This window comes from Pseudochaenichthys georgianus, chromosome 14 (assembly GCF_902827115.2).
Source record: "Pseudochaenichthys georgianus chromosome 14, fPseGeo1.2, whole genome shotgun sequence".
NCBI classification, from domain to species: domain Eukaryota; kingdom Metazoa; phylum Chordata; class Actinopteri; order Perciformes; family Channichthyidae; genus Pseudochaenichthys; species Pseudochaenichthys georgianus.
The window spans coordinates 5839427-5865832 of record NC_047516.1 but is presented as its reverse complement, the minus strand read 5'-3'; the positions used below and the strand labels follow the sequence as shown (position 1 = coordinate 5865832).

Genomic DNA, 26406 nt, shown 5'->3' with positions numbered 1-26406 from the left:
TAGACTTCCTGCAGCAAAAATGCATTGTACAGTTTCTATTTCTGGTGAAACTACTAAGTGTTGTAGACGACCTGCCTGCAGCTGAATCCACTGAGAGGGAAAGAGACAGCTTTCAAAAGGCTGCAAACAAAAGAGCCCAGCATCAAACACCATCACAGCTAAACCCACCACACACACACACACACACATTACCATTTCATCCATTCTCCTGTGTGTGTTCGTCCACCTGAGGCTGTGTCTACTCTACAGGGAGAGAAAATTATCACCCTGCCGGCTCAAAATAACAGGCGTGGAAACAAGATGTTCCTCCTGTATCTAGGCTTTGTTTAGTGATCGTTGAAATACATTCTGCATGAATTTTCACATCACGTTCACAGTCAAAATAATGTGCCTTCAGCGCGTCTTTATTTGTGTTTTCACAGCAGAGACTGACAGACGTGAGGACATGAAGGGGATCAGCTGTGTGGATGCATAAAGAGGCAAAAACAAATCAGGGCCATGTTTCCTCTCCAAGAGACAGCATAAGCTAAGTCATGCAGATTCACTCTTGTCAACAAACTGGAGGGCAAACTGGCTCTTATGTGCTCCAAATAACAAACCTCCTGTCTTTCTGTACTGCAATATATGCTTTGTGGAAATCATAATTACTGCTGGGATTGGCAACGTTTTCGCCAGGCGTTACGGTGTGAACACTTTGCTGCAGACATAAGTTAAAATGACAGTGTGCAAAAATGAAAAGCATTTTTGGTGCACATGAATTTTGAAAAATACAACAATTTACTTTAGCACATTGCTTATACTGTAAGTCTCCATCTTTCGAGCAACGAGCAGTTTAAAAAACATTCAGTTAGCAGCTTCTTCTTTTCTAGCTGGCAAGGAACACCACTTTTCTGCAAGTGAAGAGCGTTAAATACGCATTCATTCTGAGACTGAAACTCAAAGATCAAAGTTGGCTGTTGTGGGATTTGAAGGTTATATGTACAGATGTGTTGTGTATACATTAGCTTGATGTGTTTAAGATAGCAAATAAGACATTTATTCAGGGGTTGTAATGTTATGTGATTGTAATGTTATGTTAAATGTCTGTTTCCTTGTATCCTAATATTTTTTTGTGTTTGATGTTGCAAATGGAGCTGCTGTGATGCAAGACAAATGTAAGACTTGATCTGACAATAAACTACTATTCAGATTCAGATTGATTGTCATTACGTAGTACATGTACTAGTGACGAAATGTAAGTTTAGGCATCTGACCAGAAGTGCAAAAAAGCAGTGCAGGAGTCTACATAGTGAGAATAATTATACATGGAATTATTATAAATAGAATAATTATAAATAGGCTCTAAACAGATGAATATATATACAGTGTAAACGGCATTGATAGTAAAATATATAAACAGATGGGTGGCTATATTGTATTGTATTCAACATCTGAGGCCCTGCTAACCAGAACAATTTGCAAGATATTTCTGTTAAAGTTGGATTATGTAGTAGAGCCTCTGACGTGTTTTTCCTGTGTGGAAATGAGGACGATTATCTGGTTATAATGTATTGATTTAGTTCATTCACTGGACTGTAGCTGTTACACAGAGGAGTGCTGACTCTTTATGGACGGCAGCACACCAAGTTTGATAAGTCAAGCTGCGCTCAGCTCCATGTGTGCCAGGCCGCCTGCCGGGGCTTATGGGATTGGGAGGAGAGAGACACAGACAGACAGAGATCGAGAGAGACAGTTTATGACACTGACATTTACAACGACAGAGACCGTGCTTAAAAAGCTGCTTCAGTCTGAGAGCAGTCGGAATGCATCACTCAAAACGACTCCTATAGCTGTTCAAGTGGCTCAAAGGCAGCTCAAGTGTCTCTGTAAATAAGTATCTGTCATTGGGTCAGAGGCGAAATCATGTCACTACAGAAACGATGAGACAAATTATTCCGGTTCTTGGAGGACAATTTTAAGAAATATTTCTATATTTTGGGAAATATCTTTCAAAGCGAGATGGGAGAAAAAGTATGTTTTGTTAGCCTAGCTTAGCATATCAACTACTGTATTGTATGTTGGGTAATGAAGTATACAAATCCTAGTTAGCAGCGGTTCAACAAAGAAGCACAACATTCCAATAGCATTGGGACCCCCATGTGATTTTAAAGGGTCATTTGATGTATTCTTTCTGGGGTTTTTTGTCATTTTTTGCTTGGTTCTTATCGTTTCTCAAATACTTTTACCTCCTTTGGTTTCTAAAAAGCATCACTCATTGGTTGCCAACAACTGGATTTAAACAGCAAGGTTTAAAAGAAGACATTGATATATTTTAAGGAGTCACAAGCCAAATATATAAGAATACTGGCAACCATTATACTGAATGATACTGTAATTATTAAATAGCTGCATATAAAAGTATCAATTATCCTACATATGCTGCTTTTTCTCTTATTTTAGAAGTAACTGAGTTAACAGTGCAGCTCCGCTCAGTCTCTCCTGATCCAGGCCACAGGAATTAATCATTGACAGACATTTTAATAGTATTACCGCATGTGGAGAGAGAGGGGGATGGAGGAAAGTGAGAGATGAATATGTATGAGTCAAATGAAATAGAGAGGCACAAAAAAAGGAGGGCAGATAAATGTGAAGGACTGCACACTGTGCTTTCAAAACCACTGCCTCCGTCTCCTCACGTTAACCCAGAAAACTGAGCAGACCGCTGGCCTCACACCCAACCAACCAGCAGTGTACGATAAGAGAAGTGGCAGCTTCTGCAGGAGAAAAAAATAATAATTCACTGATATAGTTAGCCGAGAAGATAAGGCAAAAAGTGTATTTTTAGTTTAAAAGAATGAAAAGTAGAACAGGTTTATTTTGGTCCTCACGTTTATCATGCTTTGCCATTTGTTTCATAATTTGGGTTTAAATCAGGATATGGAGATTTGTGAATCGTCATCAAGGTCAAAGGGGATAAGCTCCCAGTTAGCAATGAATAGTGTTGAGTTTTTGTGGTGGTTTTGTGTCTTTTTATTTGTCTGTTTGTGGTGAAGTCTTCTGAGCGTGATGATTCTACTTGGGACGTCAGTTAAAGTCTCTCCTCCTACTTCTTTCATTTCAGTTCTTCACAATAATTGCCTGTTAAACTCATTAGAAAAAGATTATCTTCACAAATAAACTGCATTAAAACCTCTTGCACCTCTGCAGAGCCTGTAAGCTGTTCTCCCTTCCATAAATCATTTGGAATCTTCCGTAAATCCCTAAGCCGTCATCGAACATATGATGTGAGCAGACAGAGAGGCTTTAAAGCATGTGAGCATTTCACCGGCAGCGGGGGGGTGGCAGCATGAATATGCAGTCATTTCAGTGCATTATAGCACATTTATCCACCTGGGGTTCATCTACCGTTTGAAGTTGAGGGAGGCTTCCTCTACTAAAATGTGATATTCTAGGAGAGGGAAAAGCTTAAAATGAAAATAGAGGAAACTGAATTCAATGGGGACAATTAAGCCTGGCGAGAGTAGTATGACTTTGGTGTCACTAAAAGCTTTTCTCAACCTTCTCGCAAACACAGTAGTAGCGTAGTAAGTTGAACCTAATGTTTGTTATTTAAACTTCAACGCGTAACTAAAGTCAACATTTCAGGTTTTTCCTTGTACAGTTGCTCCACTCCTGAGTACAATATAAGACACTGTCCCTTTAAAGAAAACGGAAGGAGTGTAAGTGATGAAGGATAACAAGTAATACGTTTGAATAGACAGGTGACGAATATTTTTAAACTCCTCTAAAGTTCGGCATTGTGTCGTAATGTCAACGTTCTGAATTAAACAACGACCTGTTTCCACGCTCTGCTGTTGAGTCAGACTCACACCCACAGGTGTTTCAGTCAGCAACACATCAGCAGGAGTGTTAAAGACAGTCACGCATCACGCAATAAAAAGGATTTCAAATGTGTTTTACAGCACCCGCCAAGCAGCTCGTGGAGCTAATTAATATTTCACAGGGTGCATATTCTCGTTTGTCAGTCTTTTGGGTGAAAGTTGACACTCCTGCCATCATGCAGCACATATAGAATAGGGAAGAAACAACAGATTGCACTTGAAGGTGGAGAAAAGTGCAGAGCAAGTTCAACACCCGTGCCACCTGCAGGCAATGAGTTTTACAACTGTGGTATTTTTCTATAAAAAGAAGACAATGCTGAGTTCCTGATCACTTTTCCTGAGAAAAGGATTTATGTTTATGTCAGGTGCCCTTTAAGCATTGAAGAAATGGTGCTTCCCGTTCATGCCGGACATTACAAAGGCTTCCTAATGTGATCCAGATGGTAGTGATGGGAAATACACAGTCCTTGCTTATTGCACAATGTATTTCAAAGTGTATCCAAATCACATGTCTTCTATCATAGATCATAGGCTTCCTGTCTCATTCAGGATCGAATGCAAGATCGCACTACTGACCCATCAGTGCATCCATGGGAACGCTCCTCCATACCTGAAGGAACTTCTCACATTACAAACCTCCACACGCAACCTCCGCTCCACAACCAACCATCGGCTTCACCCCCCGAGGACCAAACTCCGCACAATGGGGGATCGGGCTTTCTGGGCAGCTGTGGAATTCCCTCCCACACCACCTGAGGACTCCACAGACCACCTGAGGACTCCACAGACCACCTGAGGACTCAACAGACCACCTGAGGACTCCACAGACCACCTGAGGACTCCACAGACCACCTGAGGACTCCACAGACCACCTGAGGACTCAACAGACCACCTGAGGACTCCACAGACCACCTGAGGACTCCACAGACCACCTGAGGACTCCACAGACCACCTGAGGACTCCACAGACCACCTGAGGACTCCACAGACCACCTGAGGACTCCACAGACCACCTGAGGACTCCACAGACCACCTGAGGACTCAACAGACCACCTGAGGACTCCACAGACCACCTGAGGACTCCACAGACCACCTGAGGACTCCACAGACCACCTGAGGACTCCACAGACCACCTGAGGACTCAACAGACCACCTGAGGACTCCACAGACCACCTGAGGACTCCACAGACCACCTGAGGACTCCACAGACCACCTGAGGACTCCACAGACCACCTGAGGACTCCACAGACCACCTGAGGACTCCACAGACCACCTGAGGACTCCACAGACCACTGACGCCTTCAAGAAAGGCCTAAAAACCTTTCTTTTAAAAAAATCTTTTGATTAAACTTTCGTTTCTTTGTATTATGCCTCCTGTAGCACCTTGGGATTGCTGTTAGCAATGAAAGGTGCTTTACAAATCGAATTTTTATTATTATTATCATATAACAATGTTTTTTTTTTCTTTCTTACTTGTCACAAAATGACTACTCAAGAGTTTCTCCTGGTGTTAAGCCTGAACCATATTTTAATTGACAGCTCGAACAAACCGAAAGCATGTTGTAAAAAAACACCCTGGTTGATATAGAGGATGTTTTTGCAGACTAAATACTGGGTGCATGGACAGAGAGGAATATTTTCCATGAGCAGTAAGTGGCTCCGGACTGTCAGCTGCAGGCTGAGATGTAAATGCAGAACGACAGCCGTCACCTCCCAGAGAAGAGCTGGAGTATTCCCACCGGGGAGAAGTAACATATGATGTGGATGGATTACCATGACATACACCTGCAGCCAGGTGAGAAGCTAACGAAGCACAGAATTACACAGATTTTTCTGTCAAAACACATCCACGTCGGAGTTAAATCTATGGTACAATAAGTTAAAACGTTTTTTATGCATCTTGGTAACATCTAAAACCTGCGTCAACAGCATTCAAAACACAATATCTTATTTATTAGTTGGGACCTACAATTCTCTGAGCAGTGGCAAGCCGTCAGGGCCTAAGATATTCTCAGAAATAATATTTGAAAACATAAAATATATATATATATATATATATATATTAGGACTGTCAGTCGATTAAAATAGTTAATATTGGTTGTTTACAAAATTGCGGCGCAACTTGGTGGGCGGTACCCTGGAAAGAAATCTCTGCGTGAGAAATACAAGGTGTGGCGTGTGAGCGTGTGAATGGAGTGGAATGCGTGTGTCTCACGCCAAATGCGTGAGACTTGAGAGCCCTGATTAGTGTGCTGACTTCTCCTACAATGTCCCGCTGTCTGCTTCCTGCATCAAGTCAAGTGCTCGGTGCAGTTGTGGCGAAATGTCGCTCCTCTGATTTCATTTAAACAGCTCCGTATATCCGTATATCCACACACACACACACACACACACACACACACACACACACACACACACACACACACACACACACACACACACACACACACACACACACACACACACACACACACACACACACACACACACACACACACACACACACACACACACACACACACACACACACACACACACACACACACACACACACACACACACACACACACACACACACACACACACACACACACACACACACACACACACACACACACACACACACACACACACACACACACACACACACACACACACACACACACACACACACACACACACACACACACACACACTGATTTAAGAGTTTCAACAATTCGCTGAGGCCACTTAGTAGCCAGCAGCTGGCTAGCTCGACACTGGAGGTCAAGGCAGGTCACACACACACACGCACACACACACACACACACACACAACTGCACACTTTAGACCGATATGCATGACTGATTGTACCAATACATTTAATACATTGACAGTCACAATACTTTATTTATCCCAGGGGGAAATTCGATTTTGTGACACTTGCTCTATTTTAGAATAAAATTAATTGAAGACAAGCATATATAACATATATATACATATACAGTGGGGCAAAAAAGTATTTGGTCAGCCACCAATTGTGCAAGTTCTCCAACTTAAAAAGATGAGAGTCTGATTTTTAAAGAATTTATTTGCAAATTATGGTGGAAAATAAGTATTTGGTCAATAACAAAAGTTCATCTCAATACTTTGTTATCTACCCTTTGTTGGCAATGACAGAGGTCAAACGTTTTCTGTAAGTCTTCACAAGGTTTTCACTGTTGCTGGTATGTTGGCCCATTCCTCCATGCAGATCTCCTCTAGAGCAGTGATGTTTTGGGGCTGTCGCTGGGCAACACGGACTTTCAACTCCCTCCAAAGATTTTCTATGGGGTTGAGATCTGGAGACTGGCTAGGCCAACACCTTCGTTGCCCGGGCGGTGTGTTTGGGATCATTGTCATGCTGAAAGACCCAGCCACGTTTCATCGTCAATGCCCTTGCTGATGGAAGGAGGTTGTCACTCAAAATCTCACGATACATGGCCCCATTAATTCTTTCCTTTACACGGATCAGTCGTCCTGGTCCCTTTGCAGGAAAACAGCCCCAAAGCATGATGTTTCCACCCCCATGTTTCACAGTAGGCATGGTGTTCTTTGGATGCAACTCAGCAATCTTTCTCCTCCAAACACGTCTAGTTGAGTTTTTACCAAAAAGTTCTATTTTGGTTTCATCTGACCATATGACATTCTCCCAATCCTCTTCTGGATCATCTAAATGCTCTCTAGCAAACTTCAGACGGGCCTGGACATGTACTGGCTTAAGCAGGGGGACACGTCTGGCACTGCAGGATTTGAGTCCCTGGCGGCGTAGTGTGTTACTGATGGTAGCCTTTGTTACTTTGGTCCCAGCTCTCTGCAGGTCATTGACTAGGTCCCCCCGTGTGGTTCTGGGATTTGTGCTCACCGTTCTTGTGATCATTTTGACCCCACGGAGTGAGATCTTGCGTGGAGCCCCAGATCGAGGGAGATTATCAGTGGTCTTGTATGTCTTCCATTTTCTAATAATTGCTCCCACAGTTGATTTCTTGAAAAAACAACTATTCAATATCCTGCTTTACCGCGACCGCTATAACTGCCGAAGAAGAAGTCTATGACGCTATCGCGTAGAGCTACGTTCTTGCGTAATGCGGAAGTGGGCGTGGTTAAATCTAAACTGGGTTGGAATAACGATAGACGCGCCCGGTTCCCTCGGCCCCCACCGCGGAGAATAAACAGAAGGGCAACCATGACAACCATGCTTCTTCGCTGCTTTTGTGGAGGAAGTTACAGCGCCACGTACAGGCTCCTGCATATGTACTGCAGCTTCTCCAGCGGTTGGAGCTAAACGGAGCTGTCTCGTGTGGACAGACACTATCCGGATAACTATTGCGTGTGGACGGAAGCTTGTTTGCGTTAATCCTATGCGTTTAGCCGTTTTCGTCCTCGTGTGGCCGCAGCCTCAGAGACAGTGGCGAGCCGTGACTTTTATACCTAGGCCCTCTGACACCCCTTCCCTCGAAAAAAAAGAAGAGATATTACGTCACAGCGGAATATCAAAACAGAGGCCCGGGGTGCAAAACGTATCAATGACAGCGACCCTCTACCACACAGAACAACACCATTTATATAAATACCTATCATGACAGGGCCCCCACAGCCAAGTAACAATTACTAATGAATTAAGTCGGCACGGCGGCCCACATTGAAAATTACTTAGGCCTACCTTTGATGATAAATCACTGAAACACAAAGTCCATCCTCCTGTCCTTTTGGATGAAGCACTTGCGGGTCATTCAGCTGATCCTTTGCCACTCCAGTTTATCATTGTAACTCAATCTTGAAAATGACTCGGTTAATAATTTCGCAACGATGTCATCACTATCACTGACATGAGCCATCATGAACGAACTTATGCTAATTATAAATCTATCGATCATAGATCTATCGATCATAAATCTCTCGTTTAGATTTATGATTCGAAAATAATAAAAGTAGGGTAGACATGTGGATATTATCCGTCTGAACAAAACGTGCATTTATCTAACAGTGTTTCTCAAACTTTTTCATACCAAGGACCACCTAACCAATAAAAAAACACTCGCGGACCACCTAACTCCACAAATATCCAAAAACACATCGTTTTTTACAAATCGCCTGAAAATGGTACAAACAAGTGGCCACATGTGTGATGAAGGTGTTCATCTGGGCTATTTCATGCAATCAAAAGTGAAACTTAAGCTCGTTCCATTGCAGAGATATTCCCGCGAGAGTGCGAAAAACTTAAATAAATGTATTTCTTTCAAATGTGAAATGTTACCAATATACTTACGGACCACTAGGGGGCGCTCACGGACCACACTTTGAGAAGCACTGATCTAACAGGTTCGTTTTCCACAGACCTTATTTCCAGCTATTTTCCAAAATCCTATGGAGAAATTCCGTTGCTTTCTGTCGAGGGAATCCGAGTGCGGCTTACTTCCGGGTTTTAGGACGCGTCACTGCACCACTTGCATAGACCTCACAGCGGGCGGAACTTGTCATAAAGTCCGCGAAAAGAAAGCCCGCCCATTTAGAGGGAAGATATGATTGGTCAATTGTACTGTCATTTGACATTACTCTCTCGTTGTGCCCTCGGGCCCTCTGTCACGGAGCCCCCTAGGGGACATGGAGAAGAAAAAAAATTATTTAAAAAAAATAAAATGTTTTGCGATATCTCGCAATACTTTTGCGATATCTCGCAAAACCCCGTTGCAGTTTGTAGACGGTCCCTAAGCACTCCTCTCCCTCCTCCAGCTGCAGATTGTTATTGATGTTTAGCTCGGCTGACGGCGCGTATCGAACTGTTCTGATAAAAACGACTCTGTAGCTCGTTGTCTACCTTGCTATGATTGTAAAGTCATGTTGTTTGTATTTTTACAACGTTATGTTCATGAGTTATTGATCCGCGAAATTCGAATCTGTCAATAACTCAGCTCAGAGGAACGTGCATGTCCCCTCGCTCTGAGTGTTCTCTTGAGGTGTCTTCACTTATGTGAAACCCTTTTATACAGTCTATGTGTGAAACCCGTGCCTATTGCCAAGCACTGATGTTATATCTTTATATTTAAGGCCAAGCTCAAAGTAAAATCGATGAACCACTCCATTGTTGTGGTTTCTGTGTTGCCGTAGCAGCAGAACTGACCAGGAAGTACTAAATGAAAAGTATTGCGAGATCTCGCAAAGGGGTTTTGCGAGATCTCGCAAAACATTTTTTTTTTTTGTTAAAATTATTATTATTTTTCTTCTCCATGTCCCCTAGGGGGCTCCGTACTCTGTGAATGTAGAGAGGGGGACCAACAAGCTCTCTCGTCTTCACAGAACTCGCAGAGACGGCATTTAACCCTTCACATTCCAACAGAAACTGAACAGGCAGATTCGAAGGATTTATTTCTTTGGAAATATTATTTTACATACAATTACATCAAGTTATTTTGGTAAAACTAATGAAAAATATAACAACAAAAACATATAAAAAAAATATTTTATATTTTATATATAGGCTATATATATAGGCTATATATATATATTAGGGCTGTCAAGAAAAAAAAAATTAACGCCACTAATTATTTTAACGCGATTAACGCATGTGTATTTTTTTTCCTCGACCGCCCCGTAGTTTCAGAGCGAGTTTAAAATACCATCTGCTGACAGCCCCGCTCCTGCCGCCCGCTTGTGGCAGACCACACTTCCAGGCTCACCGGCAGGCCCCGACTGGCCATCGGGAGGACCGTGTGTGTGTGTGTGTGTGTGTGTGTGTGTGTGTGTGTGTGTGTGTGTGTGTGTGTGTGTGTGTGTGTGTGTGTGTGTGTGTGTGTGTGTGTGTGTGTGTGTGTGTGTGTGTGTGTGTGTGTGTGTGTGTGTGTGTGTGTGTGTGTGTGTGTGTGTGTGTGTGTGTGTGTGTGTGTGTGTGTGTGTGTGTGTGTGTGTGTGTGTGTGTGTGTGTGTGTGTGTGTGTGTGTGTGTGTGTGTGTGTGTGTGTGTGTGTGTGTGTGTGTGTGTGTGTGTGTGTGTGTGTGTGTGTGTTCACAGTCCCAGCTGTGGATTATTCACAGAGCTGAGCCTCGCCCTGCAGACTTTTATTTCTTCAACATGTGTTTGTTTTTTGTCTCAGGGTGACAAACGCTGCACAGAACAATAGATGATGGTGCTCATCCAAACCTACCGTGTGTCAGCTCAGCTTATGTGTGTGTGTATGTATGTATGTATGTATGTATGCATGTATGTATGTATGTATGTATGTATGTATGTATGTATGTATGTATGCATGTATGTATGTAAAGTGTCCTTCAGTGAAATCAAACTGTTGACCCCACTAATAACAACCAACTTTTGCTGCAGAAATTAAGACGTATTGATTCTGAAACACAAAAGAAGACACTAAAGAAAGGAGGAGAAAAGCGCTTAGGCTTGTAATGAATAATTGTTTTGTAAAATAAGAAGTCAAAGTTGAAAAATGTAGATGATCCTAGGATACAACACTCACACCCACTAAGTCTGAATTGGCCTCGTGTCAACAGTACTGCAGTATTTAACCCCCCCCGCCCCTCATTGACCTCTTTAGCTACTAGTTTCAGTTTCTATCCCTCTCCAAATCCCAATCAGCTCCCTCCCCCCTCCCCCATCACCACTGACTGCTGCTGTCTGCAGTTCTGCTTTCATTTCATTTTTTCCATGTACTGTATTTGAGAGCAGCTATGACATCTCATCAATAATGTGCTTGGGCTTATAACAATGGTTATATGTCAATTTAGCCCTCTGCAAATAGTTCAACATCATCCAAAGTTAGCCTAGTTTTACCTGATTCGTGGTATTTCTTTTTTCATTATTATTAATCCTAATACTATATTTAAAAGAATAACAAGTAAGGAGCAGTTGTTAAATCTGCATCAACTCATCATATTCTATAAGATCATCATATGTTGAAAAACTGCTCTGCCTTTAGATTCATGATAATGTATGTTAAAGCTGAAATAGGAAATAAAAGAATGTAAGAGATGAAGAGAAACTGTATCCTTTTAAGAAAAACATAACATTCTTGCCTCTGAATGGACATCAAGCCACAGACTAAAAAGGTACAGATAGCCATTAACAGAGGACTAAACTAAATCCTTTATTCCATCAGCTGTGACCATCCTCAATAACAGCCTGTTAATAACAGCAAGGCTCCCCTACAACAAACACACACAACCACACCTTGACTTAAGCCCCTTTTTTAAGCCTCAATGATCCTTTCTCCAGAAACACCATCACCTACTTTTAATATAATAGTAAATAATTTATTTTTACAACTGATATTTTAATGGACCCAAGCCAGTGGAAGAACAAAGCACACCACTTAGTGACTTTAAAATGCAGTTGCTCTTTTTTTTTGTGTATGTATTGTATGTTGTTCTGTGTATGGTGTGTGTTATTTTTATTTTATTTGCCATTACCAAAGACCCATTTTCATTATATGTAAATGTTATGGACAATTGAGTATTCTGAAATGTAGTTGAGTGAAAGTATAAACTCAAGTATAAATCAAAAGGTGCTTGTACTTTACTTTAGTACATTACTTAAGAAAATGAACTTTCCAAGTTACATTCCAGCACTTAAAGAGGGGACTTCATTTGCAAATATCATTTTGGTTTTCAGTTAAGAGGCTCAATCTTTGGTACGTTTGCCCTCAAATTGAACTGCACACACACACACAAAAACAGGGACATTACCGTCATCGTACCCACTCATAAGCTCTTACAGAAAAAACACAGATCAATCAAACAGAGAGATAAGAGTGATGTTGTTCCTCTCTCCGTGTCAGTGTGACTCAGATCCACAGAGGACACACACTCCGTCCCTCCATACACTGTTTACACAGAGAGGGATGAACAGTGAGTCTCAAACACCTTTACATCTGTAGGTTCAGTAAAATGGAACAGAGGCGTTTAGCGGGTAGACAGAGAGATAGAAACAACTAAATGTTTCAAAAAATAAGGAAACATTTAATAAAGACTTGGATTACAGTCAGCTTCCTGAATTAGAGGAGGAGCGTTGACACAAAAAAAAGAGCACAGAAAATGGAGAGTATCTCAAATAGAGACAGTTACACAAGTATAAATTGGGAGGGAAGAAGAATATGTTCTTCATTTTATAAGATAATATAATATTTCTACCTCAGTAACTTGCAAAATGCTCCTGCATTATTATTTATATTTCTTCGTGCACTATTTTTACAGTATGGTTAATGTCTTATGTATATTGTATGTTGAATTGTTGGAAAGCCTAGGATTTAGAACTTTGAATATCTGAATCTTTAAGTATGGAGAAGAATATTAAACAGGGAATAATGAAGAGGAGCATAAATTAAAACTACTTAAAATAACAGCCAACCTGCTCTCACTAACAAAAAAAGAATGGTATGATAAAATAAAAAATATTTATTTAACCTGTACTCTTCATGTGGTGCAACACAAGTCAGAAGTTGAGCTTTGCTGCCTGCATGCTGCCATATGCTGCCATGTTGTCATCATCTTCCTCGTCAAACAGCAGATACTGCGGAGGTCAACATCCCTAAATACAGTTATAGCTAAAGTCCACTTTGTGCAAAGGGTAACTGCTTTAAAAAGCCATTACACTGCAGTGCACAGGTCCAACGAGGTGATGCAGACTGAGCTGCATTGACTTCCAATCTGAATCCAGTCAGAGCTCAGCAGCATGGCTGATGGCTTTTTATTCAATACAACAACATACTAAGTGTTATTGAGTTTCATAGAGTCACAACTGCCATCAGTGTTTCAAAAATCTGAGTTTGTAACGTCAGTCTGATCAACAGCAGCTGTTTTTAATAGTCTGGAGTGAAATAAACATTATATTTAACATAATTAAAAGTATACATTTTGAATATCTCACTTCATAATAAAAGATGGAAATAGAAGAAGTCAATCCGATTTTTTAAACCAAGTTGGAAAATTATCATAATAATAAATATATATATATATATATATATATACACACACACATACACACACAGCATATTTATTTTGTAGTTATTCAAAAATATGTGGGAAGTGAATTTTTTTTAAATGTGGAAACCCCTTCAGTAAAAAAAAAAAAGTACATCAAAAAAAATATACAGTATATATATAAAATACAAATATTATCATATTAATAATAACCTAAAAAAATGGACACATGTGGATTTAAGTGTCTCCCCAGTCCTCATATCTTAATGTGCTTATGTGTTCTTCATTGAGCATATAGTAATTGTTAAATAAATGTGTTTTAATAGACTTCACAGTCAGTCCTTATATGAATAAGATCAATCACCAAACATTCAACCACTGAAGGATGCATTGTTCTTTCTCAGCTTGTTTCTGACGTTTACACAGCGATAGCCTTGAGTTTTTGTCAAACAGCGAGGCTTACAACACACCTCACTGCAGTCTGACACACACATTCAAAGAGTCACACACACTTGAGAATCATTTAAATCATTTAAAGTCTTTAAAAAATAAAAACGCACGTAATCACAGCTTTCGTTCACCTCGCAAAGTCATCCATTAATTTCCTCTATTCTCCCTGTGACTATCCGTGTGGCTGTGGATGAATCACAAACATTATCACTTCAACAAGGCCCCAAAATAAATGATTGACACCACTTCTGAGGAGAAAACGGGCCAGTTGAACATCAGACTGGAGGAGTGAAACCGATGCAAAATCACACCTGGCTTCATCATCTGCAACACCTCTTCTATAACAAATGCTGACGAAGTTTGGGAGTTTAAAAGGGTAAAAAAGGTAATTATCTGAACATTAGGTGGCTGCATCCGGTGCTTTCTACAGCCAGTTCAAACACTGCACATACAGCAATAATTGCCTGTTAAACCACATGTTGGACCAATTCAAGCCTCCATTTAATCTTGGAGTAACCCTCCCTTTATTCAGAAAGTCAGATTATTTGAAATAATGCTGGCATTGAAGAAAGTCAATTTCACTAACATTTTTAAAAATCTAAGCGTTAATGGTTCATGCTTTATTGTGTAAATGGAAGTCTCATACTGAGCTAGAGATGTTAGAAGAGTATCAGAATGTCTGCAGAATGAATTACAAAAATGGATTATACCTTATTTCTGACTGCAAACAGAGCACGAGTTGTGTAAGTCTGGTTTTACATTCAAATGTATTCCATGTGTGAAAGCAGGGCTAAAAAAAAGCAGGCCAATTTAATCTCCTCTTCTTCTTCTTCTTCTTCACTCCTTCCTGCAGAGAGAGCATAGTCCAAATGATTCACACGGAGGAAACGGATTCAGTAAAAGGCTTTGAGGTTACAAACTGCAACACTCCCTTGTTGAACTCAAAATCTCTGACAGCAGCAAAGTGTCAGCCTGACACTCGGCCCGTTTCATTTCACTGCACTGACTCACTGTTTTTATTAAGTGGACTGAATGTTCATTTAACAAAAACTGAAGCTTTTGTCTTCAGTGCATTTATACATTTGTCTAGTTCAGTTCACTTAGATTGACTCCTGTCATATCAGAAAAATATGAACCTTTTCCCCTTGAGGTTGTGACATCTGCCTTGTTTTCCCACACAGATCAACGTATTGGAGAATCTGTTTGTCACAACTATGAAGCATCAAAGAACGAAGAAAATATGCATTGACGTCATTTACGGTGGCCGACGGGGGCAAACGAGTTTAAACCGCCGAAAAAACACTTCCAAAAGTATCAACCTGTTTCAAAAGTGATGCAATAACACGTCCCATACGAATGAAGAAACATCTTCACCAATTTGACGAAACATGCGTAGCGTTTACAAAAAGCGCAGCATCAACGAAACACTGCATATAAAAACGCTGCAAGAGCAGAATCGAGGACAATAAAAAGCGAGCGCTTGTTCACATCGGGAATTATAAAGTTGGCCAACAATCTCTGTCACTGGAAACGTACCTAAAATGTTTTATTGGTTTATTTTAACAATGTGGTCGCATAATTCCCTCGGTATTGTTGATCTGCTGTAAGCTAGCTAGCTAGCTAACTTAGTCATTATACTGATTATACTTTTAGTAAACCCTGCCATGTTTCATCAGGTTGCTGAATGTTTTCTAAATGCTGCGCCTGCAATGTCAAGTCGGTGAAGATGTTTCTTTATTTGCATGTGTTTTGGCACATTAATGTTTTCATAACTGAATCGTTTTTAAAAATGAAGCGCGTTTCTTCGTGTTTTAGGCCGTTGGTTGTCAGCCACCATAATCTATAATGCATTTTCGTTGCTCCAACGAGAGGATTTGCTCAATTTCGTTGTTTTATATTTTTAGGCTTTGGACTGTTTATGGAGCAAAACAAACAATTTAAAGATGCCATTTTTGGCTCTGGAAATCTGCATCTTTTAACAGTTATTCAGATCTTCTGGATTAAAAAAGATAAAGACCATTTAATAGGATAATGGGAATGAATGCTATCATTGTGGAGTGAATATCAAACAGCTGATGGGAGTAACATGGCAAGAAACAGAGAATAAGAAAGAAGAATGCTTATCAGCAAACATGAAGTAAAAATATTTAAGGGAAGGACATTTAAGTTGTTTAGGCTGTTTAGTGATATGTAGGTAATCAACTAAGATCAGGGGTAAACTCAAAATATCAAAGAAAGTTAGGAGTGAGCAGGGAGGTACTCATACTGACCTTTAGTCAAGACCGAGCGCAAAACAGTTCAATAAATCATATATTTATCTCTTTGAAAACATCCAAATATTCACCACTGACATCAGACTTTCATCTGAGTGAGAAACCCTCCCTGTTTACTCCAGATGTGAAACTGATATTTAGACACTGAACTAGCTTTGGATGGAAAACTCATCCATTTTCAGTCGAGTCCTTTGCACCACCCACCAGCTCCATCTGCACAGAGCTCCATATTGCACAATAGAGGGAGAACATCTCCATGATGTGTTGCCTCAGGAGGGGAAACCGTCAGGTCAAACTAGGGCGAGTCATCTTGACATGGAATTCATCATCTCAGGCAATAGTTATCTGGGGTCAAAAAACAGCTGTAATGAAACTACAGGTTGCAAGACAACCTTTCAGCAAGAGGTAATGCTGCCTTATACTAGCAACACATTTAGACAATGTATTTAGACCATCAGGTACAAAGCAAAACATATATGTATGTATTCATTCATTCCAAATGCTGCTTAGAGTATTTGCATGTCCCTTGTTCTTCAGCAAGGAGTCTTTCCTTTCATAATCGCAACAACCACTCTCTTCTATAAGCAAGTGGGTTTCATTCATTTCAATCCTAATGAAACAACATTTCTTCAGTGTTAGTTCTGTAACTTTCGCCTACATTTCACAGGGTTTTGGTGCTGAACATATCTGAATGCAGTCTCTTTAAGTATCCCTGTAAGACCTGAGGAGTTACTGGTTATGGTTTTCTGTTATCATCGTCTTTATTGCAGCGAAACGTCACCCTCTTCCTCCCTCATCGTCACACTGACCTCGGCCTGACACACTGCCGCCACCACAGCTGCAATCTCAGAGATTTACTGACGTTTATAAACCGTTTATGGAGATAGAAGCCGGCAAGAAGAGAAGGAGGCGAGGGAGGAAGATAAGAAGGAAAAACCTACACTGCACAAGAGGATAGCAGAAAGAGAGAGAAGGCTACAACAGAGATCAGATTAAAAGCATGATTACAGCAGAAAATGGCACAGAAGAGTCGATCATCGTGAAATATTAAGTGCTAGAGGCAAGTAACGCTTATAGTTGGTGAACGTCTTTAGCTGCTGGGCTAATAGCTAACCGGCTACACAACTAGAAGCATGATATGTGAACATACTCTTAGTTAGCCCGTTTTGTATTTAAAAACCTTCTTAATAAAAGGTAAAAGATGTGTGGTTTCTCGTACCTCTATGTAAAACATGCCTCTGTATTGTTGCTAAATTATATCTGCCAGAAGAGTTGGAGAAAGAGATATGTGGAAAATAGATTTTGAGAAGACTGAAAAGAGAAATAAGTTAAGAGAAATAAATATAAGAAGAGGAGAAGAAAGGGGAGGCTTTAAGATAAAGTAAATATGATTAGAAAACATCCACATTGATGCCTTCTATCTCTGCAGCATAATAATTGCAGGACACATGTTTCCCCATTTACCTTTTCATGACAGAATCGTCATCAATTTATGATTTCTCTAATGTTTGTATTTTATTTAATGTTTTTAATTGTTAAAAGATTATTATTATTTGTATTTTTGGTTAAAGTCCCAAAAAGCTATTCCAGAAAATCTGAAACTAACATCATACAGATGTTTGGATGTTGTGGAAGGACAGCTTCACACATTTCCCATTTTTTCAAATAATGGGATTCTAAAAGGAATACTTAATGTATTATTGTTTAGGTTTACACAGTGCTTAAGGCTCTCTGACTTAGGCATTGGTCCTCATGTAGAAGACTGGACGGTTAATTATAAGATAGTTGACTTAACAAAAAATGATGTTTCAAACAGTGTGACTGAATATATTCAAGTTTAAAAGCTAAAAGCGTAAAGAAGAGGAGATGAATTGTCCTGGGAGATGCCGTCTTTCTGCATTTCTCACAGTAGACGTGATGAAAGGTGAGAGGCTGCGTGTACTACTGACCCTGTTCTATATTCATCTGAGGTAAAAAGCAGAAAACATGTCTGCGGACTGCATTCAAGACAGTTTAATACTGCATATGTCTTGAATACCTTTATACTAAGAGAAGAAAGAAACGGAAGCTGTGTCACAAGAGGTCAAAGTTCATTCGTTAGAAATAAGAAGCCGATCAGAAGACGTCTCCATCTGTGTGTTTTCACGTCCATTAACAATATGGTTTCTGTCTCAGTGGCACCAACAAGTCTACAGCGAGAGGAAAGAATCAATGACGGGGACCGAGGTTTTACTACACAACATTAACATACTCTATGAGTCCGTGTTTACAAGACAAATCACTCTTTAGGGTGAGTATTCATTAAAAAACACAACAAGCTACTTTCAACTAACGAATAAATATGATATGCCTGGCATCGGGTCGCATGTTTTCTGATTATAAAATGTCCCAATTAGTCAACGAGTGGAAAATGTTTGATGATATTACATAGTCCAAGTTCTCAAAAATGTGAATATTAGGCTTTTCTTTGTCGTTTACAATACAGTTATACGAACATCTTACAGTGAAATGTGCTATTTGTGCTGTAGAAAATGCAATTATCAATGTTTTTGGACCTTTTATTTATTATATGAGTAATCAAAATCATAAGGAAAGTACTAAAATATATTGTACCAAAGGAAAGGAGAACATGCTGTCTCACAAGTCCTGGCAGCAGCAACATTTAACGTCTGTGTTAGCCGTTTAATTGTACAGTGAGGATATACTGAAAACATCCTTCTATAGTATGATCCTGGTTAGGACAGGAATCCTAACCTATAATGGACATCATTGAGTATGTCCCTAGACTCATTTTCTATATGTTATATAGATAAAGGCTATCACTCTGGTATCTTAGGTCGACCCTTGTATGAAAGCATTTGCATTCAGTACATCTCTACACTCCTTTTCTTTTTATGTATTACCCATCCAAGTAAATCATGAAACAAAGAACACTGAGATCCAAAGTAAACGGCCTGAAGCTGCAGTGTTTTGCTTTTCCTTCAATCTATCACAGCTCTTCAGTGCTACAATGACTGACCGACCTTGAAACCTGACATCAGAGTGACTAAAAAGCTCTCCCAGGGGTAAAAGCAGACATTAATAAATGACTAGCTGGGTTGAAAAATGTCAGCAAGGGGAACAAGATCATCAAAAGGACAAATGCATCAGATCTGATGGCTCTTTGGGCTTCAGTGAATGAAACATGATTCAGAGTTCGCCGACCCTCCAGCTCGGCTCCTCTTACCAAAAGTTTCATCTGTTGTCGGCGCATCAGAGGTGACACGCCAGGTAACGGCTACCTCAAACAGCTGGAGGGGGTCATAGGGTCACATGACAGCAGCCTCGGGCCAATCAGAGGCCACCGAGCGCTCAGCATTCCTGAACGTCTGCAGATTGTTTGATATTGGATAACCCTGAATCGCTCTCTGCACATTTTTTCACAACGTCACCTTCACTACAGTCTGACATGAAGTGGTTTAAGAGACGAGAATATTTTCTTCTTCCTTCAGGTACTGGATGAAAGGATAACAAATACTATCTTATATCTCTTGGATCTCATGTTTCATAACTTTGACAAAAGATGGGGGAAATGAGTAAGGTATACAACAAAAAAGATGACTTGAGACCCTCCTCATTTATCCAATATCAAGCCAAGATATTTCACAAGAAAACACAAGAATCAAAAGATCACCATTAACATTAAGCCTCTAGTAATCAAACATGTCATGGCTATAACCCTAGGATATTTCAGTCTGGATCAAAGTGGTGGACTGCTGTTTTTGAAAGGGCCCCATTCTGCTCATTTTCATTGTATTGTTTGCCTCTACAGTGATATGTTTTCCATACTTTAATGTTCAAAAATGTATTTATTTTTCTCATACTGCCTGTGCTGCAGCACCCCTTTTCACCCTCTGTCTGAAACCAGAGCCCAGTCTGCTCTGATTGGTTAGCTGGCCGGCTCTGTTGTGATTGGTCAACTGCTTAGAGATGTCCCGTGCTTTAGACTCACCTACAATGTGTTGGAGCGCTAGCCAATAGTAGTGCGGGTCTTACATAGTGATGTCACGATGTTCAGGAAGTAAACAAAGGAGTCCAATGGTGTTTCAATCAGGGGAGAAACTCCCTCTGGAGGGACCATAGGGATTTTAGGCTTTGCAGACAATTTACATTCACAAAAACCTATATAACAGGGAATGGAAACCCCAAAAAAGCCTAATAAGGCCTTTTTAAGTCCTAACAGCTAAGAAATAACCTATTATGTGATGCACAGAGAGCACATTAATAATAGAGTGTGTGTTGTTTGCTGTCGGAGCTCAAAGGGTTGAGGAACAGGAGGATGTGTGAGGGAGTGAGGCAGAGAGAAGGCCCGTTCACAGCGACATGCATTATGTGAGGGTGTCTTCATTAATGAATAAACCTCCACAGCTTTGTGTTTCAGGAGGAAAAAAGAAACCTTCCTGATTGATTCAACAAAGAGAGAGCAGACACAATTTAAACCTTACAAGACAAAGAACATTTAGAACTTCCTGACGGGCAGACCCCATTCAGTGCGGGTGGGAAACCTCACATCCTCCACCCTGATCCTCAACACCGGAGCCCCTCAAGGCTGCGTGCTCAGCCCTCTCCTCTACTCCCCGTTCACACACGACTGCGTGGCCACACACAGCTCCAACACCATCGTGAAGTTTGCTGAGGACACGAATATGATGTAATTATAAGCTTTTAAGAAGGTAAAAACTACAGAAATGTTTTGGCTTTTTGCCTAAAGAAAATGTCTGAATTATATATTTGGTAATTTCTTCAGTAGCATGTTGACTGAACTAAAAAAAATGTATGCATGCAATTGACATTTACTTTTATTTCTATATATATTTTTCTCAACTACTCTATAAATGCCAATAACAGTTTTGCATAGTCCAAGTTGACCTGTCAAAATACTTTAAAGAATGACACTAAAATATTTAGTTTTCTTCTCACAAATCAGATATTTACCCCCAACGTAATGTGTAGGTCATTTGCAGGTAATCATTTCTGACTTACTGTATATTATATACATGTTCCTGCTTCAATTCACATCTATTATGCTAGCTAGCTTTGAGGGAAGATCATTATTAATACCTTAAAGCTCTGATTTTATGAATGTACACAACATATCTATTAAAACTGCTGAAGAAATCAAAAGACCCTACTACTGCTACCCTTATTTATCTTTTAAAGATGCATGGATCATGGGTGTATCATTATTAGGGCAGAGGGGGGTGCAGGGTGTCCCATGTTGTTTGGGGTCAGCGGTATTTGGGAGTCTCTGCCTTTGTTCGAACCTCATCAAGTGTGAAAAACGGGGGCAGGCCTGAGGCCCTCTGCTGCAGAAGATCATCCCACAGAACAAGCAAACATTTGAGAGGAACAACATTCATTTTGGGGTTGAATGTTGGCAGCTGTCACTCACACGAACAGGACATAAGGGTCAGGACTTATGGAGGGTGAGGCATCATCTCCCTCAGGATGAACAATTCAACAAGCAGATAATGACGTCTGTGTGCATCCCTGGAGAAAAGAAAACTAACATACGAGGCAAACGTCTTACAAGCATCCAATTCTGTTCTGCCTTTTTCTGTTATAGTTAGGGCTGACTTGTTAATTAAAATTAAAATATGGAGTTATAATGTTTGTTAGAAATGTGTGTGAAATGGTACTATGATGCCAGATGATGTTTCATATACTTTCCATACTGTTCAAATTAAGCAGTTATTTTATAAATGCTTTTAACCCTACAGTAATTAAAGTAACTTATAAATGTGCTGTTACAGTCCCTCTGGATTTGTTCAATTTCCCGTATGTTATTTTACTCACAATCAACCATCACACACAATATGTGCCATCTTGGCCACAATGTTATCATTAAGCACTAGACAGAGAAATCCAAACTGTGTTTTAATGGATATGAGGAAGCGAGACTTCCCCCAAAACCACGACAGCTACAGCTGAAAGCAGAATCCCTGCAAGTCATTCTGACCTCATTGAGACTAATGACCGGCAACAGATGGCACAGGTTCACATTTCATAGTTAAGATGGAGACTATAGAGAGTGTTTAGCTCCAAACAAATCTAAACAGGAACTGTAACCTGAGCTGAATCACTGCACAACGTCCAGTAATTTGAAAATTAGTGGTCTTCCATTTGGTTAATGAAATGTAGAGATGACAATGTGAAAAAATAAAAAGGTGGAAGCTCATGATGACGCTTGAGAAAAACTGTAAAAACCACACTAACTGCTCAACAGCTAAAAAAGACAGACAATTAGAGAGCAGTGAACATGGTGAAATATATTTCATCAGGAGAAGTGACTAATAATGGACTTAAATTCATTAATAAGGCACAAAGAAAGTCCTGTGTCTGCTTGTTGTGTAACAAGTTCACCATATCAACTAAAAGGTGATTTGTTAATATTGTGTTCACAAGTTGTTACCGCTGCCACCAGGTGGCCAGAAATATCAGTCATTGCTCGTTTATTGTAGAAAAGCTAAGGCTCTGACCTTCATATTTCTGTCATTTCTCTTGTCAATGCTACAGTGGAGACTGCTGGTTTATCCTGACCAAGGACAACAGGTTACCATACCGTCCTGCTTAAAGTCAAATATGACCTCCTCTAATGGCCTTTACCTGGGTCATTAACTGCCTAAAGTCCAACAACAAGGACATGATGGCAGTAGTACCAAACCACTTTGATAATCCTGTGAAATCACTGCAGCTAATGGCACTCATAACCTATGAAATAACTATTCTGGGTTCACATGCTGGTGGGAGAGCCCAATACTCATGCCTGATATCCCTGGAGGGCCGACACATTTTAACCTTGTGTCCATGATATATTTACTTACCAAATATAGTGTTACAAACACATACAATTGCATTTTCTGTTGAAGTACCAAATGCATGAACAGAAAACTTAAAGATTGCCCTGAAAATTATATTTTGTAAAAAAAAAACTGAATATGCAATTCAACCCTTATTTAAACTTGTTGACCTTTTTCAAAATCCTGTTTCATGAGGACATAATGTGGTTTGAGCACAGTGATTTCACTTTCAATACTTCAGCAAGCTTTTCTTTTCTCCTAAGTGAGGAAAGGCCACAAAGGGTGATGATGGAAGTCCCCCTCCCCTCCCCTCCCCGGCCTCGCCCCTCGTTTGGGGATGCAGGAGCTCATCACTATCTCTGGACCAGGCCCGTTTTATCCACACACACACACACACCACTGAATCACGTTGCATTAAAAAAAATCCTAAAATTGCTTCCAGCTGGCTGCGAGTAAACCTTGTCCCGACAGAAAGCTGAAACAAAAGCATGTCCTGCACAATAATTTGCCCAAAATGCGCACACAGGGTTGCACACTTGCTCCGACTGACTCTGCAGTGCAGTTCAGACCCGAAAACTGCGGCTGATTTTGGATTTAAAACATCGAAAAACCAAACTTTTACTGATTTAAACCGTCCTCCTGCTTTCAAACAAAAGGCTGCTATAAAATTCCGCTGCAGAGAAACTGTCTTTCACGTCGTAGTGGTGAAAGTACCCGGCCTCCATGTGTGTAGTTTTTCACCACTAACGGTATGATGCTGCTGCTGCACCGTGCATCCTCAGCGTGCACAAACCCGGACAAGAAACCCCCCGGGGAAGAGCCAGGAGAAAGAGGTGCAGAGAGAGAAGGGGGAGGAACGAGACCGAGATGGCCGGGGCTGAAGGACTCACCAGTCGGTGTCCGAAGTCTCGTCAATGACGTCCTGGTAGGCGGTCAGCAGGTCCAGTCTGTTCTTGCCCAGATTCACAGCCATGTTTCCGTCCCTGCAAGCATCCAGACCGCTGCTGATGGAGAGAGACGCGGAGTGAGACGAGAGGACGAAGAGGAGGAGGAAGAGGAGACAAAGAGGCCGGTCGAGTGGTCCTAGCGCCGGAATGTTACAGACTGAACAGCCTCATGGGTCCTAGTGCCCAGCAGCGTGTTGGTTTTTTAGTGGAAGCAAATCTGAGAGGGTACGGAAGAGGATTAGGGACATATGAGGAAAGATTGTTGGGACGTGACAAAAAATTTAAGAATAAAATGGAGTTCTGGTTTTAATCTCAGAATATTGAAGCAAAAGTCATAATTTGAAGAACAAAATTATTATATTTAAAACAAAATTATGATATATATTATTTATTTTTAGGTATGGGATAGAGATAATTTTCAGGAAAAAAATTGGAAAACAAATCTGAATTTTTCTTTTGAAAATCTGTGAATTCAGAATCCCAACATTTTTCAAAAATAAATTCTAAGAAAAAGGTTTAAGCTTTTTCAGTTTAAAATCAGAACTCTGAGATTAAAGTCAGAATTCTGCATTTATTTTTTCTGATAATTTATTTATGTTTTCAGAAAATCTAAGATTTCTGACTTTAATCTCAGAATATTACAAAAAAAAAGCATTTTGATAACCCTTATCATCTTCCATAGCGGGGCAAGTGAGAAGAAGAAAACTAGTGTACCATTTTTTTGTATTCCTATTCTGACATTATTAACCTAATTTCTAGCCTACAGAGAGACATTGCATAACTTGTTTACACACCATGTAGCTAACGTGTGTTTGGAGTGCATTAAGCAAACTCACTTGGAAAAAAAACATGAATGCCTAGGGTCCTATTTAGGTTAATAGTAAACCTTATCTTCTTGTGGTGCGAGTACAACAACAAACATGTAATTATTATTAAAAAAAGAATATGTAATGTGCCTAAATTAAAAAGGACAAAAGGAACAGTGATTCATTTATTGGTTAACTCCTTGTTTTCTTTTATCTCAAATTGCCCTTGAGGCCTTCAAATTATTGCATTTTCTAAATTAAAAAAGGTAAAAAAACATTCTGTGTACAATCATAAACAGAATAGAAATGTGGAACTTTGCACCGATTAATACAGAAGAATAAATGCTATTAACACGCTTAATGTCAGCAGCAGATCACACACAGGTGGCAGATACATGAGCACATGTCTTTAGTCAACGAGATTAATCTGCCGCAGCAGCAACAACAACAACAACAACAACAACAACAACAACCCTGCTCTCAAATTGCCTGAATATTACTCAGTTCACAATCTTTTACTTTAATTATCATGAAATAAAACGTGTTTAGTTTTTAGAGTCTGCAGCCATGCTAGCATCTTGGTGACGCATAGGCACCAGGCATTTTAGGTAAATGCTAACATTAAGTCTATCATGATGTTTTCTATACTCACTATCTTAGTTTAGCGTGTTATTATTATGATCGACTCTGGTTTCAGACAGAGGGTGAAAGGAGGTCCTTTAGCACAGGCAGTATGAAAACAATGATTTCATAACATTAAATCATGGGCACATGTCACAGTAGAGGCACAAAATACAAATATGAAACCTGAAAATGAACTGTATATATATCCTCTTTAAGGTGCGGGTCTGTAATGGGATGCAACTTTAGATCTCTTGCATGAAAGGCAGACCTATCAGACCAATCAGAAGTTGGGTCCAAGGTACAGGTGTCTGTAAACTAAATAAACTGATCTACAGTATGACTGTAATTTAATGTTTTTCTAAGCAGGTGGTGCAAGAGGTACATATATTAGAGTAATACAAATAAGATGGTCTAAAGATACTCCAATACCAGTAAAAGTCCTGAATTAAAAATGATACAAGTTAAGTACAGATTAAGTGTCAGCAAAAAGTACCAAATCAAAACTAAATGTACATCTAAATGTGCTGAATTACAAAGACTGGCTCCATTCACTGTGTTATATTACTATATCATATAATTAGTTTGAGTTTGTATCCGTAACAAAAACATGTCAGAGCATTTTAATGTTCCTTCCATGTGAAGCCAATTGTAAACATTGGATTGATTTGTG

The 26406-nt window shown here is 40.1% G+C and overlaps 1 protein-coding gene across 5 annotated transcripts in view; it reads right to left on the bottom strand.

The window, feature by feature from the left end:
• The window catches only part of dbn1 (drebrin 1), a 99366-nt gene extending 74948 nt beyond the window's left edge, over positions 1-24418 (bottom strand). For 2 of the 5 annotated variants that reach the window (XM_034098810.2, XM_034098812.2), the window contains exon 1: positions 24250-24418. In XM_034098810.2, the coding sequence (XP_033954701.1) occupies positions 24250-24332 (83 nt within the window). In that variant the 5' untranslated portion in view covers positions 24333-24418. The remainder of the gene's footprint in view (positions 1-24249) is intronic. The other 3 variants (XM_034098811.2, XM_034098813.2, XM_034098814.2) reach the window with 3 other exon arrangements.
• Positions 24419-26406: the final 1988 nt, after the last annotated feature.